Genomic DNA, 25,440 nt, shown 5'->3' with positions numbered 1-25,440 from the left:
TTGGTTTGTGTGTGTGTTTTTATTTTTTATTTAATGACTTTTACCAGAACTGTGGAGCATTGCATTACTGGTCTGCAGGGATAGAAAACAGACTCTGATTGCATAGCTGTTTCCCAGGCTCGGTGTGGCTTATTAAACTCAAAGTAAACCAGGAATGGATCAGACTGCTATGGAATGGGAGTCTTGCTTCCATCCCGGCTTTGAGTAGTTCAGTGGTACTCAACTCCGCCCCTCGAGATCTAATCCAGTCCAGGTTTTTAATTCCCAGCAGGTTCTAATGTCTTTAATTGAAGCAGTTAAGAGGCAAGTAAGTAATTTAGGACCGGGTTGGAATAAACACCAGGACTGGAATGGGTCTTGAGGGCAGAGTTGAGTGCCACTGGAGTAGTCTGTGACCCTGTTTAAGGAGAGAGAGAGAGAGGGGGGTGTTGGTAGGACGGTATACTTAACCATGGGTCAGGTTGTGTCAATAACATTGAATGCTCACAATATAATATCTCAGAAATACCAAAAGCAAGCAAAAGGATGCTATTGCTAGTGTAGACAGAGAAGAATGTTTGTACAAAACAAGTATGAGCCTTTCAGGACACTAGCTAAAGGTTAGGGTGGAGTACCTTTGTGTTTGAACCTACAGCGAGCGCTGACTTTGCTTTATACCAGGGGTGTCCAGTCACGATCCTGGAGGACTATTCCACTCCAGGGGCTGGATGGAGGTTTCATTGGTTCAATTAAACAATTTAGAATAGGGCTGGAACAAAGACCAGAAGTGGAGGGGCCAACTTTGACCATTCCTGCTTCATCCAAATATATAGCCCAGTGGTTCCCAACCCCGGTCCTGGGGACCCCCTGTGTCTGCTGGTTTTCATTCCAACTGGGCTCTCAATTACTTAACTATACCATTAATTGAACTGGTAATTTTCGTAATTGAACCTTTTTAATTGTTTTCTGCGCTTAAACAGTAGCAGAGTTCAAGTTACTTATAAAATGTTACAGCTAACTTGAAATATGCAACTGTCGAGAGCTGAAACGATTTAAACAACAAAAAAAGGTCTAATTAAGCAAATTACCAGTTCAATTAAGGGTCGAGTAAGTAAATGAGAGCTCAGTTGAAATGAAAACCAGCAGACACAGGGGATCCTCAGGACTAGTTTGTTAGTCACTGATGTAGCCTGTTTTGAACTTGGGTCATCCCTAAAACCTGGGTTTCATGATTAGTGGAGTTGCTCAGTCTGCTTCAATGTTAGAATAAGACTAGCCTAATATTTCTTAACATTGAAGGTCTCAGAGTGAAGTAAATGCAGCTACTGAACTGCACAGGTGGCTTGTGGCCTAACAGCTGTTCTGCACATGGCTGCTGCTGGTGTATCCCCCAGCCACTGACGCCTCCTTTCAGAACCACAACTAGACTAGGGGCTTGAAATTTCAGTTTCATGAAACGTAAATACATTTTCGGTTTCAACCCGATTATCTAGAAGAAAACAAACAATCATAAATGACTCTTTCAGCATTCAAGCTTGCTTTATTTGACTAGTTTCAAAATGATTTGTTGTTTTCTGTTTGTATTTTTTAAAAACCAAGCAGGACCTCCTACTAGTTCCCAGGAACATTTGCATAGATCTGACGCTTAAAGAACACATATAGCTACAAATAACATGGAACCTATTATTTTTTAAAACAACAGTTTGGTTGGGAGACCTAAATATTGTGCTAATTAAACAAATTTGTGGCAACTGAGCAAGCTGTCAGGGGAGTAAATGAAAAAATGGCAAAACAATACTGCAGATACTCCGCAAGAAAACACGAGGCAGTAATGCAATACTTCACACAGAAAACTACTTCTTGAGAGTGTTGTTGAACTTACAGTACCTGGAATGCATAGAACTATTTTAATAAACTCCATTAAACACAGATGAAGTGTAATCAAGTGGACATAAGAAAATGAGCACACCAGACTGGAGAGCGGAGTGCAATAATGTGCAGACTCGATTCTCAACAAGCCCCCGTCCTCCGGAGGAAGTCACATGAAACCAGATACAAATAGCGTAAAGGGATGTAGAAAAAGGAAGTGATCCCAAGCCTGTCAGAAGCACAGCGAGTCTTTAAAATAACAGACATGCAACATATAAACAGGAGATCAGAGGCAGAAACATATTCAGGACGCTTAATAATAATAATAATAATAATAATAATGATGCACCAATTTATATATTTAAACAAGGCCCTGACAACTCTGAAATGCTTATACCAGTAACAGGGTAGTGAAATACTGTTACAGAAGTAAAATTAGAAAAATAAAACATGCTGTCATAATAAAGAAGTCAGAGCGCAGCATGTGGAGCTGCTCATGGCAGTCTGAGATCACAGTATAGCGGAGGGGTACGCGTGCTGTCACTGTGAGTGCAGAGTGCAGATGGAGAGCTCCACATGTGTGAGGTAACAGCGGTGCAGCCAGGGAGGAGGGCTGTGTCTGTTTGGTACGTTGGTACGTTATTGTGCATTCTGTGGAATGCGCTGCAAAAAGTGCCACCCCACTGTCAAGTCTATTGAAGTGTCCTGAGCTCTGGGGATGGGATCAAACATATGTTGCAGTGCATCCAGCATGCTGTACTGGAACTTAATGTAGGCTGTTCAGAACTACAGCAGTGTGCACATGTAGTAGAACACCCCATTGCTTCTGTAGTTCAGCAGTGTGCACATGTATTAGAACACCCCATTGCTTCTGTAGTTCAGCAGTGTGCGCATGTATTAGAACACCCCATTGCTTCTGTAGTTCAGCAGTGTGCACATGTATTAGAACACCCCATTGCTTCTGTAGTTCAGCAGTGTGCACATGTATTAGAACACCCCATTGCTTCTGTAGTTCAGCAGTGTGCACATGTATTAGAACACCCCATTGCTTCTGTAGTTCAGCAGTGTGCACATGTATTAGAACACCCCATTGCTTCTGTAGTTCAGCAGTGAGCACATGTATTAGAACACCCCATTGCTTCTGTAGTTCAGCAGTGTGCACATGTATTAGAACACCCCATTGCTTCTGTAGTTCAGCAGTGTGCACATGTATTAGAACACCCCATTGCTTCTGTAGTTCAGCAGTGTGCACATGTATTAGAACACCCCATTGCTTCTGTAGTTCAGCAGTGTGCGCATGTATTAGAACACCCCATTGCTTCTGTAGTTCTGCAGTGTGCGCATGTATTAGAACACCCCATTGCTTCTGTAGTTCAGCAGTGTGCACATGTATTAGAACACCCCATTGCTTCTGTAGTTCAGCAGTGTGCACATGTATTAGAACACCCCATTGCTTCTGTAGTTTTGATTTGTTGTGCATATGAAATCAAACCACTGGAACTGAAAATATTAGAACATTGTCAAAATAGGCAAATTAGTGATTGTCTAATTGAATTGATGACTTCAATAGGCCACACATGCAATTAATTTAACATAGTAAGAGAAAAGGAACACACAGACACAAATGGTAAAATGCAGGAGACTTTTCAGAAGTTGTTTAGGATGCCTAATTAAAGCACAAAGTGGTCACGGAGTACTGAGTGGAAATGTAAATCCTCACGCAATGAGGTTTTCATTCAGGTCAGGATATAAATGAGAAATCTTGAGGGGTTGTAATAAATGATCACACTGCTGTAAATGTACATCCACACGCCATGAGGTTTTCATGCAGGTCAGAATATAAAGGATACACGACAAGTCCTGAGGTGTTCTTCACAAACCCAAGTTGCTCTTAAAATAGAGACTGACAATTGCACTGAATTGCACCAAATGTTAACTGAGATGAAGGATCAGACCACCTTGCATACCTGACTTGTGACCTGAGCTGAATTTGAACCCAGGAGAGGCTTGTGGATGAGCCCTCTACGTCATCAAGAGCCACAAAATAGAGAACATTTTAATGAGCTGTGTGGAAGTCACTAACAGGGATGCAATGGCACTTGATGAGAATGTGCAGTGAATTACAGACAGCGTGTGGAAGTCACTAACAGGGATGCAATGACACTTGATGAGAATGTGCAGTGAATTACAGACAGCGTGTGGAAGTAACTAACAGGGATGCAATGACACTTGATGAGAATGTGCAGTGAATTACAGACAGCGTGTGGAAGTCACTAACAGGGATGCAATGACACTTGATGAGAATGTGCAGTGAATTACAGACAGCGTGTGGAAGTCACTAACAGGGATGCAATGACACTTGATGAGAATGTGCAGTGAATTACAGACAGCGTGTGGAAGTCACTAACAGGGATGCAATGACACTTGATGAGAATGTGCAGTGAATTACAGACAGCGTGTGGAAGTCACTAACAGGGATGCAATGACACTTGATGAGAATGTGCAGTGAATTACAGACAGCGTGTGGAAGTCACTAACAGGGATGCAATGGCACTTGATGAGAATGTGCAGTGAATTACAGACAGCGTGTGGAAGTCACTAACAGGGATGCAATGGCACTTGATGAGAATGTGCAGTGAATTACAGACAGCGTGTGGAAGTCACTAACAGGGATGCAATGGCACTTGATGAGAATGTGCAGTGAATTACACAGCGTGTGGAAGTCACTAACAGGGATGCAATGACACTTGATGAGAATGTGCAGTGAATTACAGACAGCGTGTGGAAGTCACTAACAGGGATGCAATGACACTTGATGAGAATGTGCAGTGAATTACAGACAGCGTGTGGAAGTCACTAACAGGGATGCAATGACACTTGATGAGAATGTGCAGTGAATTACAGACAGTGTGTGGAAGTCACTAACAGGGATGCAATGACACTTGATGAGAATGTGCAGTGAATTACAGACAGCGTGTGGAAGTCACTAACAGGGATGCAATGACACTTGATGAGAATGTGCAGTGAATTACAGACAGCGTGTGGAAGTCACTAACAGGGATGCAATGGCACTTGATGAGAATGTGCAGTGAATTACAGACAGCGTGTGGAAGTCACTAACAGGGATGCAATGACACTTGATGAGAATGTGCAGTGAATTACAGACAGCGTGTGGAAGTCACTAACAGGGATGCAATGACACTTGATGAGAATGTGCAGTGAATTACAGACAGCGTGTGGAAGTCACTAACAGGGATGCAATGACACTTGATGAGAATGTGCAGTGAATTACAGACAGCGTGTGGAAGTCACTAACAGGGATGCAATGACACTTGATGAGAATGTGCAGTGAATTACAGACAGCGTGTGGAAGTCACTAACAGGGATGCAATGACACTTGATGAGAATGTGCAGTGAATTACAGACAGCGTGTGGAAGTCACTAACAGGGATGCAATGGCACTTGATGAGAATGTGCAGTGAATTACAGACAGCGTGTGGAAGTCACTAACAGGGATGCAATGACACTTGATGAGAATGTGCAGTGAATTACAGACAGCGTGTGGAAGTCACTAACAGGGATGCAATGGCACTTGATAAGAATGTGCAGTGAATTACAGACAGCATGTGGAAGTCACTAACAGGGATGCAATGGCACTTGATGAGAATGTGCAGTGAATTACAGACAGCGTGTGGAAGTCACTAACAGGGATGCAATGGCTCTTGATGAGAATGTGCAGTGAATTACAGACAGTGTGTGGAACTCACTAACAGGGATGCAATGACACTTGATGAGAATGTGCAGTGAATTACAGACAGCGTGTGGAAGTCACTAACAGGGATGCAATGACACTTGATGAGAATGTGCAGTGAATTACAGACAGCGTGTGGAAGTCACTAACAGGGATGCAATGGCACTTGATGAGAATGTGCAGTGAATTACAGACAGTGTGTGGAACTCACTAACAGGGATGCAATGACACTTGATGAGAATGTGCAGTGAATTACAGACAGCGTGTGGAAGTCACTAACAGGGATGCAATGACACTTGATGAGAATGTGCAGTGAATTACAGACAGCGTGTGGAAGTCACTAACAGGGATGCAATGGCACTTGATGAGAATGTGCAGTGAATTACAGACAGCGTGTGGAAGTCACTAACAGGGATGCAATGACACTTGATGAGAATGTGCAGTGAATTACAGACAGCGTGTGGAAGTCACTAACAGGGATGCAATGGCACTTGATGAGAATGTGCAGTGAATTACAGACAGCGTGTGGAAGTCACTAACAGGGATGCAATGACACTTGATGAGAATGTGCAGTGAATTACAGACAGCGTGTGGAAGTCACTAACAGGGATGCAATGGCACTTGATAAGAATGTGCAGTGAATTACAGACAGCATGTGGAAGTCACTAACAGGGATGCAATGGCACTTGATGAGAATGTGCAGTGAATTACAGACAGCGTGTGGAAGTCACTAACAGGGATGCAATGGCACTTGATGAGAATGTGCAGTGAATTACAGACAGCGTGTGGAAGTCACTAACAGGGATGCAATGACACTTGATGAGAATGTGCAGTGAATTACAGACAGCGTGTGGAAGTCACTAACAGGGATGCAATGGCACTTGATAAGAATGTGCAGTGAATTACAGACAGCATGTGGAAGTCACTAACAGGGATGCAATGGCACTTGATGAGAATGTGCAGTGAATTACAGACAGCGTGTGGAAGTCACTAACAGGGATGCAATGGCTCTTGATGAGAATGTGCAGTGAATTACAGACAGTGTGTGGAACTCACTAACAGGGATGCAATGACACTTGATGAGAATGTGCAGTGAATTACAGACAGCGTGTGGAAGTCACTAACAGGGATGCAATGACACTTGATGAGAATGTGCAGTGAATTAGACAGCGTGTGGAAGTCACTAACAGGGATGCAATGACACTTGATGAGAATGTGCAGTGAATTACAGACAGCATGTGGAAGTCACTAATAGGGATGCAATGGCACTTGATGAGAATGTGCAGTGAATTACAGACAGCGTGTGGAAGTCACTAACAGGGATGCAATGACACTTGATGAGAATGTGCAGTGAATTAGACAGCGTGTGGAAGTCACTAACAGGGATGCAATGACACTTGATGAGAATGTGCAGTGAATTACAGACAGCATGTGGAAGTCACTAATAGGGATGCAATGGCACTTGATGAGAATGTGCAGTGAATTACAGACAGCGTGTGGAAGTCACTAATAGGGATGCAATGGCACTTGATGAGAATGTGCAGTGAATTACAGACAGTGTGTGGAAGTCACTAACAGGGATGCAATGACACTTGATGAGAATGTGCAGTGAATTACAGACAGCGTGTGGAAGTCACTAATAGGGATGCAATGGCACTTGATGAGAATGTGCAGTGAATTACAGACAGTGTGTGGGTGACTCATTTGACACATTTTGCATACCAGTGGAAATAAGCAGCAGCTTACAAGCTGCAATGACTCACAGCAAGTCTGGATATGAGTTCTTAATAACTGGAGACTGTTACTTTATATCACCTTACAGTCACCTTACACCAGCGCTTTAAAATCTATTTTCTTAAATAATAGGACATCACTGACCCACTTGTCTGCTCAATATATTTTTCTGTGCTTGTTGTTACTTTGATTGGGTGTGTGCAGATGTTCCATTGAGCTGCAGCTTGATAATTAATGATCTGATTTGAGGGAGACCAGGAAGAAGCAATTTGGTAATCTATAGAAATGTATTTTACAAAGTCTGCCTTTATGTAAGAAACGTGTAAAGCATGAACACAAAGGGTATACAAGTGAACCTGCAGCGATGAATCCATTGAGGGAATATTTAGGAAAGTCTCCTCAGGTAAGATATATCATTCTGTTCAACACTGAGAAATGTACTGTATAAACTCTGATTAACGTACTGTATAAACTTTGATTAATGTACTGTATAAACTCTGATTAGTGTAATGTATAAACTTTGATTAATGTACTGTATAAACTCTGATTAATGTAATGTATAAACTGATTAATGTACTGTATAAACTGGCCTCTCCCTGCCCATACAGCACAGCTGACCTGTCTGCCATTCCTTCAGAAGATACTTCAGGGTACAGGGTGCTGGGATTGCCGATCCCCTCTGAAGATACTTCAGGGTACAGGGTGCTGGGATTGCCGATCCCCTCTGAAGATACTTCAGGGTACAGGGTGCTGGGATTGCCGATCCCCTCTGAAGATACTTCAGGGTACAGGGTGCTGGGATTGCCGATCCCCTCTGAAGATACTTCAGGGTACAGGGTGCTGGGATTGCCGATCCCCTCTGAAGATACTTCAGGGTACAGGGTGCTGGGATTGCCGATCCCCTCTGAAGATACTTCAGGGTACAGGGTGCTGGGATTGCCGATCCCCTCTGAAGATACTTCAGGGTACAGGGTGCTGGGATTGCCGATCCCCTCTGAAGATACTTCAGGGTACAGGGTGCTGGGATAGCCGATCCCCTCTGAAGATACTTCAGGGTACAGGGTGCTGGGATTGCCGATCCCCTCTGAAGATACTTCAGGGTACAGGGTGCTGGGATTGCCGATCCCCTCTGAAGATACTTCAGGGTACAGGGTGCTGGGATTGCCGATCCCCTCTGAAGATACTTCAGGGTACAGGGTGCTGGGATTGCCGATCCCCTCTGAAGATACTTCAGGGTACAGGGTGCTGGGATTGCCGATCCCCTCTGAAGATACTTCAGGGTACAGGGTGCTGGGATTGCCGATCCCCTCTGAAGATACTTCAGGGTACAGGGTGCTGGGATTGCCGATCCCCTCTGAAGATACTTCAGGGTACAGGGTGCTGGGATTGCCGATCCCCTCTGAAGATACTTCAGGGTACAGGGTGCTGGGATTGCCGATCCCCTCTGAAGATACTTCAGGGTACAGGGTGCTGGGATTGCCGATCCCCTCTGAAGATACTTCAGGGTACAGGGTGCTGGGATTGCCGATCCCCTCTGAAGATACTTCAGGGTACAGGCTGCTGGGATTGCCGATCCCCTCTGAAGATACTTCAGGGTACAGGGTGCTGGGATTGCCGATCCCCTCTGAAGATACTTCAGGGTACAGGGTGCTGGGATTGCCGATCCCCTCTGAAGATACTTCAGGGTACAGGGTGCTGGGATAGCCGATCCCCTCTGAAGATACTTCAGGGTACAGGGTGCTGGGATTGCCGATCCCCTCTGAAGATACTTCAGGGTACAGGGTGCTGGGATTGCCGATCCCCTCTGAAGATACTTCAGGGTACAGGGTGCTGGGATTGCCGATCCCCTCTGAAGATACTTCAGGGTACAGGGTGCTGGGATTGCCGATCCCCTCTGAAGATACTTCAGGGTACAGGGTGCTGGGATTGCCGATCCCCTCTGAAGATACTTCAGGGTACAGGGTGCTGGGATTGCCGATCCCCTCTGAAGATACTTCAGGGTACAGGGTGCTGGGATTGCCGATCCCCTCTGAAGATACTTCAGGGTACAGGGTGCTGGGATTGCCGATCCCCTCTGAAGATACTTCAGGGTACAGGGTGCTGGGATTGCCGATCCCCTCTGAAGATACTTCAGGGTACAGGGTGCTGGGATTGCCGATCCCCTCTGAAGATACTTCAGGGTACAGGCTGCTGGGATTGCCGATCCCCTCTGAAGATACTTCAGGGTACAGGGTGCTGGGATTGCCGATCCCCTCTGAAGATACTTCAGGGTACAGGGTGCTGGGATTGCCGATCCCCTCTGAAGATACTTCAGGGTACAGGGTGCTGGGATAGCCGATCCCCTCTGAAGATACTTCAGGGTACAGGGTGCTGGGATTGCCGATCCCCTCTGAAGATACTTCAGGGTATAGGGTGCTGGGATTGCCGATCCCCTCTGAAGATACTTCAGGGTACAGGGTGCTGGGAAGGCCGATCCCCTCTGAAGATACTTCAGGGTACAGGGTGCTGGGATTGCCGATCCCCTCTGAAGATACTTCAGGGTACAGGGTGCTGGGATTGCCGATCCCCTCTGAAGATACTTCAGGGTACAGGATGCTGGGATTGCCGATCCCCTCTGAAGATACTTCAGGGTACAGGGTGCTGGGATTGCCGATCCCCTCTGAAGATACTTCAGGGTACAGGGTGCTGGGATTGCCGATCCCCTCTGAAGATACTTCAGGGTACAGGGTGCTGGGATTGCCGATCCCCTCTGAAGATACTTCAGGGTACAGGGTGCTGGGATTGCCGATCCCCTCTGAAGATACTTCAGGGTACAGGGTGCTGGGATTGCCGATCCCCTCTGAAGATACTTCAGGGTACAGGGTGCTGGGATTGCCGATCCCCTCTGAAGATACTTCAGGGTACAGGGTGCTGGGATTGCCGATCCCCTCTGAAGATACTTCAGGGTACAGGGTGCTGGGATTGCCGATCCCCTCTGAAGATACTTCAGGGTACAGGGTGCTGGGATTGCCGATCCCCTCTGAAGATACTTCAGGGTACAGGGTGCTGGGATTGCCGATCCCCTCTGAAGATACTTCAGGGTACAGGGTGCTGGGATTGCCGATCCCCTCTGAAGATACTTCAGGGTACAGGGTGCTGGGATTGCCGATCCCCTCTGAAGATACTTCAGGGTACAGGGTGCTGGGATTGCCGATCCCCTCTGAAGATACTTCAGGGTACAGGGTGCTGGGATTGCCGATCCCCTCTGAAGATACTTCAGGGTACAGGGTGCTGGGATTGCCGATCCCCTCTGAAGATACTTCAGGGTACAGGGTGCTCGGATTGCCGATCCCCTCTGAAGATACTTCAGGGTACAGGGTGCTGGGATTGCCGATCCCCTCTGAAGATACTTCAGGGTATAGGGTGCTGGGATTGCTGGACCTGGGTTACTACCACTTTAAAGAAGGTTATCACTGAGAGTGGCTGTATTTGAGACCTCCTCTTGTAAGAGCTTCCCATTGTAAAAGTATAGCAGTGTAAGAAGGCATAAGCATAGCATTGAAAAGAATAGCGAGGTATGGTAAAGCATATTGATAAAAATGACAAACCAGGGCAAACTATGATCAATGCAGAGTATAACCAGAGGTAAAACTGCAAAAATACTAATCAAGAATAATGTGGTATTTCTGACTCTGGAGACATTTCAAATATGTTTTTGTTTGAATATTTGACCCAACAGCAATCTAGAAACTGTTCAGATACCAAAACTATTCATTCAGTGGAATTTTCCTTGATAGGCCCTTTAATTTGACTGGCGTACTGCACAGGACTAGATTAATAGATTGTGATATCGGCTGTCTTGTTATGCACTTTCGCAAAGGTAAGTGTTTCAAATTTAAAATAAATTGGGCAAGAATTATGAAGGTACTCGCACCACAATGCAAGATGCATGCTTTTAATCATTATTATTTATTTACGTTCACAGCAGTGATGCAACATGCACTTAGCTTTAAACACCTTGACAAATAGGGCATAGGTGGAAGCATTTTACATTTGCAAGTAAACACTGCCATCCGGTGCTCAAAGTGAGAACTGCTTTAGAATAATATAACTGGATAACTGACTGCAGCTTACAGTGTGTACAGTCTTGAGAAAAAGCAAGTGTTTGTCCCCTTTGTGACGTGCAATTCATAGACGAAAAGGCAAGGACCACGTGCAGAAACCTGTGGAAAACTGTTAAACCCAGTTCAAATGAACAGAGAAATCAAAGGAATTTAAAAGGGCTTTTTGTATTCATTTACACCAGATAAGCTTGTTTTCCATTATTATTACCTTTTCCTTAAAAATATATAAAAAAAAACATAACAGGAAGAAAGTTGTGATTAAAGGAGTGTTTGTTTTTATTATTATTTGTTTATTTAGCAGACGCCTTTATCCAAGGCGACTAACAGAGACTAGGGTGTGTGATCTGTGCATCAGCTGCAGAGTCACTTGAACAAGCAGGGTTTGGATATGAACACTTAGAAGGCACCACCATTGCTTTCCATTGTCTGAAAATAAAATAAAAAGCATTGATGTCAGTCACTTAATAGTATTGATTAGCTTGACACACTTCAAATGACTCTACCTTTACCCCCAAAAAACACAAGGATTCTGCTAGAATCAAGCAAGGCATGCAAAAGCATGAGAAGCACACTGTGCAAGTACGACACATCACAGAGACAAGGAGCGACTGCGTGTGTTTGTCAGGAGAGGTGCTGTGTAAGTAATACAGACTGATTGATTGATGTACACCTTGCACAAAACCACTGATTTATTTCCTTGTGTGATCCTTGCATCATCTCTGCCTAACCCTGGCATTGTGTGTGCAAGGCAGGCGTCCTTCCTTATCCTCGTATCATCCTGGCACAGCTCCTGCTTTAAACTTGCATTCATGGTCTTGCTTGACTCTAGCATGATCTCCGAGGGAACTCCCAATATCACCAATAGGTTCTTGCTTCATAGCTGGATCATTGAAACAGTTTGATATTTATAGACTGTTGTTAACGAAGCCAGCAACAGTCCAGCAGTTTATGAATGTCAAAGTGCATTTTGTTAATAACAAGGTTCTAATTAACTAGAGTTAAAGCTCTGTGACCCGGGTCAGGTGTCTGTTGTTGTGTCATGTACATATAATACACAGTATACAGCATAAGCTATATACATACTGTACTGTATGTTTTAATATGGACAAAACAAACCCTTATGTGTATGAAGAGGGTTTTTTTTCATATTACATATTTACATTTTGGAAAATGTATATTTTTTGGGAAGTATAATAACTCCCTGCATATATATGCATTTAAAATAAATTAAAACAATTATAGTTATTGCTGCCAAGAAAAGGTGGTTATAATAAAGTAGTTTCAGCCTCCAGCCACCAGATGGTGCCAAAACAGCAGTTGTAGATGCATTACCTCCTGGACTTGACATGATCAAGTCAAGTCCATGACATGATCTTGTTTATTGAGTTTGTTTAAACATATTTGAGCGTTTTTGAATGTGTTTAATAGATATGAATGGGCATGAACTGCATGTTAACAGCAGAGACTTACTTCCCAGATCCAGCCAATGTAGTCTGAGACCCGAGTGAATACCGTTGGCTTCTTGTAGGTGTTACAGATGATGGGGCCGAAGCTTGCAATGCCATGGACTTGCCACACTCCCTCAACCAGACAGTTCAGCGGGCCTCCGGAGTCACCCTGAGTGAAGAGAGGTAGCAGAGAACACTGGGAAACAGGTACAGCAGCTCCCTCCACAGTTTAGCACAGATATTCCACAAGCAGCCTGTAATTATTTTGATAAGAGGGAACGTGTGTGAACATTGCATGTGACATGGCATGATCGGTTTTTTTTCCTGGAGGTATTAAAACACAGCATGTGCACTTTGTGTGGAGGTAGGGTTACCATATGACTCCATGCATGTGCCTCTGTAAATGAGATAGAGAGAGTATCTGGGACTGGTCAGTGTACAGAGTCTTTCATGTACTTACACAGTCAGAACACAGCCTCTGTAAATGAGATAGAGAGAGTATCTGGGACTGGTCAGTGTACAGAGTCTTTCATGTACTTACACAGTCAGAACACAGCCTCTGTAAATGAGATAGAGAGAGTATCTGGGACTGGTCAGTGTACTGAGTCTTTGATGTACTTACTTGACACCCGGCCAGACTTCCATCCCCCCCGGCACAGATCACTTTGTCACTGGAGTAGAAATCCCAGTATTCCCGAGTGGAGCAGGTCAGGGTGTCAATCACAGGGAGGAGGGCCTGGAGCAGCACCGGAGAGGCCTCCCCTCCACCTGTGTAACAGGAATGTTACAATGAGCCCATCGATCATTCATGCATCGACTCATCACACTGTGTAACAGGAATGAACAGCCTGTTAAAATACTGGAGCTGTGACAATGAGCCCATCGATCATTCATGCATCGACTCATCACCCTGTGTAACAGGAATGAGCAGCCTGTTAGAATACTGGAGCTGTGACAATGAACCCATCGATCATTCATGCATCGACTCATCACACTGTGTAACAGGAATGAACAGCCTGTTAAAATACTGCAGCTGTGACAGTGAACCCATCGATCATTCATGCATCGACTCATCACCCTGTGTAACAGGAATGAGCAGCCTGTTAGAATACTGGTAGAAACCTGTGTCATGCAGGTGAGATGTGATTGCTCTACCCAGTACACCACCTCCCCGACTCCAATTACAGTCCTGACAAGGATGGATACCAGACTCGTTCATTCCCTTACTTTCCCTCTCTCACTGTTTATAACTAAGGGAACAAAGCATGGCTGCAAGTTCATGATGCATTCTGACTGAATCCCACAGGAATAACACCTGAATATCTCATGCACTTCCTCTGAGTTCTGGACTCATTCATTTTCAATTCAAACATCTTAATTCATGTGGATTTAATTACCCAAATTCATTCCATGTTCCTTTGTAACACATGATGTTGCTCTCATGTATGAGGCATGATGCGTTCATGCCTGAATCAACAGCTCCCAACCCCACTGACACTTCTCCCAATCCCCTGGAGGGTGAGTGAGAGGGTATGAATTAGTGAAGAATGAACAGTGAATTCATGAGGAACGGGGAGGAGAAATGTTTTGAAATCATGAGGAATGAACAGGGCTGAATTGAAAATGAATTGCTTCAGGACTCGGAGGAGGTGCAGAAGATATTCACGTGTTATTCCTGTGGTATATGTTGGTGAGAGTGTGCTGCAAAGCGCCCGTACTCTCTGTGAGGCCCCAACCAGTGATGTAACATGGGAAGCCGCTGGGCAGGATGTCTCCGGGCTGGGGTAACACTGCAATCTTTACAGCGCCACTGTCAAAGGCAGGCCTCTCCAGGTGAAGCAGGGCAATGTCGAACCTGAAAACAAACACAGTGTTTAAGAAAGATTTATATGAAGGGTCTTTAATTACTGTGTACTTGTACTGTAGTCATGTAGTACTATGCATAGTTACAATGTAATGTATAAATCTTTTTGCATGATATATGTAAGTGCACAATTGTATCAGAAAGGGGTTAGGGTTAGGGTTAGGGATAGGGTGAGGGTTAGGGTTTGGTTTATATCATGCAAAATAAATGTACACATTAAGTACATTGTAACTATGCATAATAACGTTGTAATGATGTGTCAGTATACATGTATTTCCTAAGTAACTACCATGTAAATACACAGTAATTAGACACCTAAAAAATGTTACTTCCCAATAAATTGAATAGTTTAACATTAGCCCTCAGTTATCATTCAGAAAGGTCAGTCTGTAGCTCACCCTTTAGCTAAAGAGCCAGTCCATTGCTGGTGTATGATGACCTTATCCACAGTCCTGTGGTACTCAATTCCTTCATTCCCGAACAGGTTGTGCTCACCCAGAGCCACACGGTAAGTAGCACCATCATCACTAGAAAACCATATCACAGTCCATTCACAATACAAGGGATCTGCACTCTTAAACACTGTTACATACATAGATAGATAGATAGATAGATAGATAGATAGATAGACAGATAGATAGATAGATAGATAGATAGATAGACAGATAGATAGATAGATAGATAGATAGATAGATAGACAGATAGATAGATAGATAGATACACAGATAGATAGATAGATACATAGATACATAGATAGATAGAAAGAACAACAGATGAATAAAGAAAGAAAGAAAGAAAGAAATAAAGAACGAAAGAAAGAAAGAATTGCTTCTGCACCTGATCAATTCATGCTTCATACGTGTCGGATTAAGGCTAGTATTAGGGTTCAATTGAAATGATAGGAAGAAAGAAGCAGACGTACACAGCAGTTTAAAGAATATACGTCAGCTGCAAAGCGTTGTGGGTATGCTACAGGTGCTGCAGCACGGGGTTCTGTTGAGAGTACTCTATATGGGCAGCAGTGTGGAGTAGTGGTTAGGGCTCTGGACTCTTGACCGGAGGGTTATGGGTTCAATCCCCAGTGGGGGACACTGCTGTTGTACCCTTGAGCAAGGTACTTTACCTAGATTGCTCCAGTAAAAACCCAACTGTATAAATGGGTAATTGTATGTAAAAATAATGTGATATCTGTATAATGTGATATCTTGTAACAATTGTAAGTCGCCCTGGATAAGGGTGTCTGCTAAGAAATAAATAATAATAATAATAATAATACTGTTATGAGGTTAGCGTGATCAGCTGTGATCACAATTGAACTTACAAATCCACACAGTGAGCTGCAGTCATGGCCCAGAAGGGAGAAATCAGGCTTCCTCCACAGGTGTGAGCCCAGCCTCCTGCATTGGGGTAGGTGTACTGCAGAGAGACCTACAAACCAAACTGGTTCAGGTTACAAAGCGGCTAACTTCACATTTGTGAGTCACACCAAAGCCTTTTACACATGTGTGCTGGAAACACCAACGCTGCTGCTCTTTGGATGATAAAGCGATCTCACCTCTTCAGCTTTAGTCAATAGTGAAACATGTCTGGAACATGAGTTCTACAACATTTAATACGAATGGGACAAATAGATAGGATATGCTGTAGAATATTACATTTAAAGAAAGTGTAACGTGTGCTACTAAAAGACTGGCACAATCAATCAAAAAAGACCTGGTTCAGACAGGCAACTCACTTTAACCTGAGATCAAATCACCTGAATATCAATCACTTTAACCTTAGATCAAATCACCTGAATATCAATCACTTTAACCTTAGATCAAATCACCTGAATATCAATCACTTTAACCTTAGATCAAATCACATGAATATCAATCACTTTAACCATAGATCAAATCACCTGAATATCAATCACTTTAACCTTAGATCAAATCACATGAATATCAATCACTTTAACCTTAGATCAAATCACCTGAATATCAATCACTTTAACCTTAGATCAAATCACCTGAATATCAATCACTTTAACCTTAGATCAAATCACCTGAATATCAATCACTTTGACCTTAGATCAAATCACCTGAATATCAATCACTTTAACCATAGATCAAATCACCTGAATATATCAATCACTTTAACCTTAGATCAAATCACCTGAATATCAATCACTTTAACCATAGATCAAATCACCTGAATATCAATCACTTTAACCTTAGATCAAATCACCTGAATATCAATCACTTTAACCTTAGATCAAATCACCTGAATATCAATCACTTTAACCTTAGATCAAATCACCTGAATATCAATCACTTTAACCTTAGATCAAATCACCTGAATATCAATCACTTTAACCTTAGATCAAATCACCTGAATATCAATCACTTTAACCTTAGATCAAATCACCTGAATATCAATCACTTTAACCTTAGATCAAATCACCTGAATATCAATCACTTTAACCTTAGATCAAATCACCTGAATATCAATCACTTTAACCTTAGATCAAATCACCTGAATATATCAATCACTTTAACCTTAGATCAAATCACCTGAATATCAATCACTTTAACCTTAGATCAAATCACCTGGATATCAATCACTTTAACCTTACATCAAATCACCTGAATATCAATCACTTTAACCTTAGATCAAATCACCTGAATATCAATCACTTTAACCATAGATCAAATCACCTGAATATCAATCACTTTAACCTTAGATCAAATCACCTGAATATATCAATCACTTTAACCTTAGATCAAATCACCTGAATATCAATCACTTTAACCTTAGATCAAATCACCTGAATATCAATCACTTTAACCTTAGATCAAATCACCTGAAATCAATCACTTTAACCTTAGATCAAATCACCTGAATATCAATCACTTTAACCTTAGATCAAATCACCTGAATATCAATCACTTTAACCTTAGATCAAATCACCTGAATATCAATCACTTTAACCTTAGATCAAATCACCTGGATATCAATCACTTTAACCTTACATCAAATCACCTGAATATCAATCACTTTAACCTTAGATCAAATCACCTGAATATCAATCACTTTAACCATAGATCAAATCACCTGAATATCAATCACTTTAACCTTAGATCAAATCACCTGAATATATCAATCACTTTAACCTTAGATCAAATCACCTGAATATCAATCACTTTAACCTTAGATCAAATCACCTGAATATCAATCACTTTAACCTTAGATCAAATCACCTGAAATCAATCACTTTAACCTTAGATCAAATCACCTGAATATCAATCACTTTAACCTTACATCATATCACCTGAATATCAATCACTTTAACCTTACATCAAATCACCTGAATATCAATCACTTTAACCTTAGATCAAATCACCTGAATATCAATGACTTTAACCTTACATCAAATCACCATCAAATCACCTGAATATCAACCATTTTAACTTTAGATCAAATCACCTGAATATCAAGCATATTTTAGGCTCTTCCAATACCAGACTAAATCATCAGTCGAATAGCTAGTATCTTATTTGTCCTTGATAAACAAACATCACAGTTGATAATGTCTGGCATGCGCTTCCTGACTGGCCCTACTTTTACAGCAGCCAGGGGCCCTGTCCCTGCAAGGCTCTGCTGCAGGGGTCCCCCAGTCCTGCGGAGCTACTGGGGCTGCTGGCTTTCATTTGAACCGACCTCTCACTTCCTTCATTGCACCAATTATTGGTGTTCCAGATCTTCAGCCACTGATGATGTAAAGACACCTAGAAAACCTTGGGGCTCTCCAGGACCAGGGCTGGAGACTCCTGCTCTATTGTATAGTACAGAACTTGTTATATTTGCATTGCAACAACTACAAAATACCCTTACCTGCCAAGGCCAGCTATTGGGTTCAACCTCCTCCCCTCCGACAACCTTGTGGGCTTTTGGTTTGTTTATGACATTGAAGTCATCCACAGCTCCCTCTCCAGAGACTGACCCTGAAGGATATCAAAGGTATATACCGTTAGTATCGCTAGCCCTGGTTAGCAGTTTCTAAATTAATGGCAACAGTCACCTACAAGATTCGATTGCTTTTGCTAAATTACTTCAAATAGCAGCAGTGTGGAGTAGTGGTTAGGGCTCTGGACTCTTGACCGGAGGGTCGTGGGTTCAATCCCAGGTGGGGGACACTGCTGCTGTACCCTTGAGCAAGGTACTTTACCTAGATTGCTCCAGTAAAAACCCAACTGTATAAATGGGTAATTGTATGTAAAAAATAATGTGATATCTTGTAACAATTGTAAGTCGCCCTGGATAAGGGCGTCTGCTAAGAAATAAATAAATAAATAAATAATAATAATAATAATAATAATAATAATAATAATAATAATAATAATAATAATAATAATAATAATAGCAATTTGTTAGGCATGAATCTAAACTGTTAAAATAAACTGATTTAAAATCGACTTACCCAGGAGAGCCAGGATCAATAAATGCCACATTCTGAACCGTTTGACTTGAAATGAGAGCGCTGAGGCTTCCCTATTGACTTATATAGAGCACTGCTTGATAAGTTCCACTCCGTTGAAACAGGACTGCTGTTATTTTAAAGCGAGGTCAAGATAAGAAAGCTTGCATGAGATTGCATTGTTCAGCCTGTTTGTAATGCAATTGGAATTGATGAAGACTAAAGAGCAGTTATAAGGCATCCTGTATAGTGTGTCAGAAGTTTCTAGAGTTTCCTTACTTTTTGTCATGTTTTACATTAGTCTGGGTATTTTGTACCTATAGGTCTCTCTGTTATGTACTATAATACCAATTTTAAAATATCTAGAAACCCACTCTCGAGACATATCTCCACTGCCACGAATGACGCCAACATATCCGCATGACATTATTATCTGTAACCAGCAACGCTTTGTAAATGAATTTGAATAAACCCAACTCCACCATTCAATATCCTATAGGACTGGTTTAGTGAACACATGCTACTGCACCTCATCAAGTCCATTCAATACCCTATAGGACTGGTTTACTGAACACATGCTACTGCACCTCATCAAGTCCATTCAATACCCTATAGGACTGGTTTACTGAACACATGCTACTGCACCTCATCAAGTCCATTCAATATCCTATAGGACTGGTTTACTGAACACATGCTACTGCACCTCATCAAGTCCATTCAATATCCTATAGGACTGGTTTACTGAACACATGCTACTGCACCTCATCAAGTCCATTCAATACCCTATAGGACTGGTTTACTGAACACATGCTACTGCACCTCATCAAGTCCATTCAATATCCTATAGGACTGGTTTACTGAACACATGCTACTGCACCTCATCAAGTCCATTCAATACCCTATAGGACTGGTTTACTGAACACATGCTACTGCACCTCATCAAGTCCATTCAATATCCTATAGGACTGGTTTAGTGAACACATGCTACTGCACCTCATCAAGTCCATTCAATATCCTATAGGACTGGTTTACTGAACACATGCTACTGCACCTCATCAAGTCCATTCGATACCCTATAGGACTGGTTTACTGAACACATGCTACTGCACCTCATCAAGTCCATTCAATATCCTATAGGACTGGTTTAGTGAACACATGCTACTGCACCTCATCAAGTCCATTCAATACCCTATAGGACTGGTTTACTGAACACATGCTACTGCACCTCATCAAGTCCATTCAATATCCTATAGGACTGGTTTAGTGAACACATGCTACTGCACCTCATCAAGTCCATTCAATACCCTATAGGACTGGTTTAGTGAACACATGCTACTGCACCTCATCAAGTCCATTCGATATCCTATAGGACTGGTTTACTGAACACATGCTACTGCACCTCATCAAGTCCATTCGATACCCTATAGGACTGGTTTACTGAACACATGCTACTGCACCTCATCAAGTCCATTCAATATCCTATAGGACTGGTTTAGTGAACACATGCTACTGCACCTCATCAAGTCCATTCAATACCCTATAGGACTGGTTTACTGCACCTCAGCAAGTCCTGCGTCTACATGTTGGGTTCATGAGGGTTAGGGTTCAATTCAGATGATAGCTTTTACTTCCTATGAATGTATCAAACTTTCATAGGAAACCAGTTACATATTTCCTAAATAAGTAAGTAAATGTGTCATGAAGCTAGAATTGATGGTACGGTACGTATTAGAAAGTGTAAGGGTTAAGGGTTTATTCATTCAATCTGGAGAATATTCTGCAGGGTAGCTATTTACCAGCAACTCCTTTTTATGCAGCTGTGGATTCCCACATTATTGCAAAGCTTTCGAAACAAATGTTGCATGGATCAACACTTCCCACACTAATCAGTTACCTCAAATAAACCAATCTATGAAAAAGACCTAGGAGTTTATGTTGACTCAGAAATGTCTTCATTAGACAATGTGGGGAAGCTATAAAAAAGACCAACAAGATGCTCGGATATATTGTGAGAAGTGTTGAATTTAAATCAAGGGAAGTAATGTTAAAACTTTACAATGCATTGGTAAGACCTCACCTAGAATACTGTGTTCAGTTCTGGTCACCTCGTTACAAAAAGGATATTGCTGCTCTAGAAAGAGTGCAAAGAAGAGCAACCAGAATTATCCCAGGTTTAAAAGGCATGTCGTATGCAGACAGGCTAAAAGAATTGAATCTATTCAGTCTTGAACAAAGAAAACTACATGGTGATCTGATTCAAACATTCAAAATCCTAAAAGGTTTAGACAATGTCGACCCAGGGGACTTTTTTGACCTGAAAAAAGAAACAAGGACCAGGGGTCACAAATGGAGATTAGATAAAGGGGCATTCAGAACAGAAAATAGGAGGCACTTTTTTACACAGAGAATTATGAGGGTCTGGAACCAACTCCCCAGTAATGTTGTTGAAGCTGACACCCTGGGATCCTTCAAGAAGCTGCTTGATGAGATTCTGGGATCAATAAGCTACTAACAACCAAACGAGCAAGATGGGCTGAATGGCCTCCTCTCGTTTGTAAACTTTCTTATGTTCTTATGTTCTTATATTCTTAGTACCTGGTAAATGTCTGAAAAGCAATCTGTTTCTTCAGAATTATGGACTTTTACCACCTTACTTGGAAAATGTTGACAATTACTGGTAAAACGGCAGTAAAAAGATTTACCAGATTTGAGCTTTTACTGTTACAACTGTACAAAATCTATGCTCCTCTTTGCATCTTTGTACAAGGGGTAAATTAGAATTTGCAGAGGGTGAGAAAATAGTTTGAAAAGGCAAATACTGTAGTCTCAAAACAAGAAGCACAGTATTTTTAGTTTTGCCAAATTACACACATACAGCCTCACTCAGGATTGCTCAGAGACCACCAAAGAAATGCAGGTGACTTTATTAAATATTAAACATGCCAAATATGCGTGAGTATAGAAACAGTCATACGCAATCATTAACAGATCATGGGATAACACATTCACATTGAGAGGCAATAAAGTATTCCTTTCAATTCTACTTCATGGCTATGGAAATATATTGCATTTCCAAACTGTGTTTTTCCTAAAGCCATGTTTGACCTTGATGATAACAGACCCATTAATCAAGCTCCCAGTACATGGTAAGAAAACTACATATTAAGAAGGATTACTGCTGCTATAAATACTATATACTATATACTATATATACTATAAATAGTAGTACAGCAGGGAGGGGGTTAATATCCTCCCTGCATTAAAAAACATGTGCAAATGCACATTGGTTTAATTTAATTGTTTTGTTTTATTGTTCAATTATATTTGTTAATTGTTTTATCATGAATTATCCCCTGCACCTGGTGATCATTGTAAAGTAGAGCCAGGTTCAGGGTATTTAAAGGCAGCAGCAATCTGTTCAGGGCTGCTCGTGTGTATAGAAGCCTGCTTGATAGTGTGCTCAAGCGTAAAAGCAAAAGGTAGTGTAAAAAACTTTTGGTGTTCTGTGTTAAACCTGTGTGGTTTGTGGTGTTTTGTTTGTCAGGTAAACGGCTTAGCTGTCCTGCAAGATAGTTTAGGTTCCTGTGTTTTAGTTGGTGCTCGAATAGAGCTAGGTGTTTGTTTTTCTTTTGTTTTCTTTGTTATTGTTTATTAAAAATCGCATGCAAGCGCTTTGAAAAATCAAGTTTGTGTGTGGCTGGGTCAGTAAAGTGCTGAAAAAGAACCCAAAGGACTAAAATCCTTCACTATATATATATATATATATATATATATATAGAATATAATCCTGAAGAAACCTCCCAAATTCCCAATGGGAATGCGCTTGGACTGACTGCATTACACCATGTCAGACACAGATTCAATGTATTATTAGTGGAACCTGCAGGGATGCATTCAATTTAAATCCACCACCTCATATAACCTCAGATGGTGTGCGGCACCTTTCCACTTCCCACATACGCTGGACATCACCTCAGGTGTTCTCTTCCCACCAGCGTTAACGGGGCTCACATTATTACAACCAAACTGCAAATATTTACCTATTGCAATATAATGAGTTTTTTTTGTGCAATAACAGTAATGCTGGTATCTTTTGGTGCTGATATCCATATTGTAATGAATCCTGCTAGGAGCTGATGAGTGAACGGTGCTGATATCCATATTGTAATGAATCCTGCTGGGAGCTGATGAGTGAACGGTGCTGATATCCATATTGTAATGAATCCTGCTAGAGCTGATGAGTGAACGGTGCTGATATCCATATTGTAATGAATCCTGCTAGAGCTGATGAGTGAACGGTGCTGATATCCATATTGTAATGAATCCTGCTAGGAGCTGATGAGTGAACGGTGCTGATATCCATATTGTAATGAATCCTGCTAGGAGCTGATGAGTGAACGGTGCTGATATCCATATTGTAATGAATCCTGCTAGGAGCTGATGAGTGAACGGTGCTGATATCCATACTGTAATGAATCCTGCTAGGAGCTGATGAGTGAACGGTGCTGATATCCATATTGTAATGAATCCTGCTGGGAGCTGATGAGTGAACGGTGCTGATATCCATATTGTAATGAATCCTGCTAGGAGCTGATGAGTGAACGGTGCTGGCGTCGGATGGGACGTGTGCGCACCTCTGCACTGCAGAGCTGGCTGTTTAGTTCAATGGTAAGATGTTCGTCTTTCAATCGCATGCTTTGCTGTTCGATTCAATGGGCTGAGATATCAATTCATTACAATATGTTTATGGCAATATATGTTGACTATTTGTACAGAGGAATGTATAATAATCAATCTTATAATCCAGGTCTGGCAATGGAAGGTGAAACAAGCAATGTGATTGGTCGAGTAAGGCTCCAGCTGTCCGTATATTAGATGGATATGGACAGCTGGAGCCTTGTGAATTTAAAGTGCCGGTAGCCATGTTGTTTACAGTTACAGATGTACAGTAACTATAAAACTGAGTGACCAATTACCAGCAATAAAAATCTCAAAAGTAGTAAGTAGACATGCCGATTTGGATGAAGAACGATTAAATGAACTGGAAGATAGCAAAACAGGAACAAATACCAAAAGAAAGAAAAAATCACTGACTTTATACTCGCTCACCTCGACTTTGTCACTTCTTTTTAGCTGTTTGTAAATGCTACTGGAAAATATTTAATTTTTTTCCCCGTTATGGTGAAACAACGTCTTGCACGCACAGAAAAAAAAAAGAATTCAGCTCCACCTCCTGGTTAGGGTGGCCATCTGGCTCCAGATTTACCGGACACTTTGAGACAGAACGGGATTATATATATATACTCTAAGCACACTCTTAAACTCAGGGGAGACATTTAGGAGGACATAAAGATCTTTCGAACTCCTGTAAGTGGATCGTTCATGCACTGGGCTTGCAACATATCCAGATGACTTTTAATAATCAAGAAATTCACACAGTCTCATTCAATTTGAAGTTTTAATGAATCAGAGTAGTATTAGTTCCCCTTCGGTTTATTAAATGCTTAAAAATGGATTGAGTAGTTACAGACTACATCGAATCCCAGCTGACAGGCTACCTGGGAGGTCCAGTGCCTTAACAGGTATAATAGCATTAATACCTACGTTTATGGTTACAACATGTTTTGCCCTAAGGCTATGCATGCATAAGCTCATAAGTCCTAAAACATCCAATATATCAATCTCATAGACTACAACATAAGTCATATACTGTACCTTATAACAATGCATCAATATAAAAGAGATACAGATTAAAAATATATGCTTAACTTCCAGTGTATATGGAAGTGTAGAATATAATATAAAGACAGAAGCAAAGACTTCTAAATACGACACCAACAGCAATCGGCTCAATCAGAGATCTTAAGAGCATGGATCACATCAGCTTGTAGTTAGCAAGTTGTGTGACACTTGACTAGGATTTTACCTCGGTTTTTATAGTTTTTGCTTCGCTTTTTAAGTCAGAAGCCATAATTAAATCTTAAACATTAATCAGCCTTAACAGCTCATGTCCTTCAAGTGAATAACATTTTCAAAACACTCAGTAACTCCTTCCATAAGATTAATTATCCATCATCCCCTAGTCCACCTCTCCTACATCTCCAAAATATGTAAGGTGAACTTTTGAACTGATGTTATTCTTTTTTGGTACCAGGGAGTTCCTGAACACAGCATGCATGTGAATACAGTGGGAGTATAGAAGAATACATATAAAGAGATGTGTTTAATACATAACA

The 25,440-nt window shown here is 41.7% G+C and overlaps 1 protein-coding gene across 1 annotated transcript; it reads right to left on the bottom strand.

Moving 5' to 3' along the window:
- Positions 1–11,447: 11,447 nt before the first annotated feature.
- Positions 11,448–19,828, bottom strand: LOC117400728 (elastase-1-like). The gene is made up of 8 exons (XM_034001027.3): positions 19,208–19,828; positions 18,622–18,731; positions 16,070–16,176; positions 15,147–15,275; positions 14,603–14,739; positions 13,507–13,652; positions 12,907–13,053; positions 11,448–11,862 (listed from the first exon to the last, which is right to left on the bottom strand). Exons 1-8 carry the CDS (start codon positions 19,236–19,238, stop codon positions 11,833–11,835), a joined length of 837 nt encoding a protein of 278 aa, XP_033856918.1. The 5' UTR covers positions 19,239–19,828; the 3' UTR covers positions 11,448–11,832.
- Positions 19,829–25,440: the final 5,612 nt, after the last annotated feature.

Source organism: Acipenser ruthenus, chromosome 4, assembly GCF_902713425.1.
Source record: "Acipenser ruthenus chromosome 4, fAciRut3.2 maternal haplotype, whole genome shotgun sequence".
Classification (NCBI taxonomy): domain Eukaryota; kingdom Metazoa; phylum Chordata; class Actinopteri; order Acipenseriformes; family Acipenseridae; genus Acipenser; species Acipenser ruthenus.
Note: the sequence above shows the minus strand (reverse complement) of the source record. Positions and strands in the feature narration are given on the sequence as shown.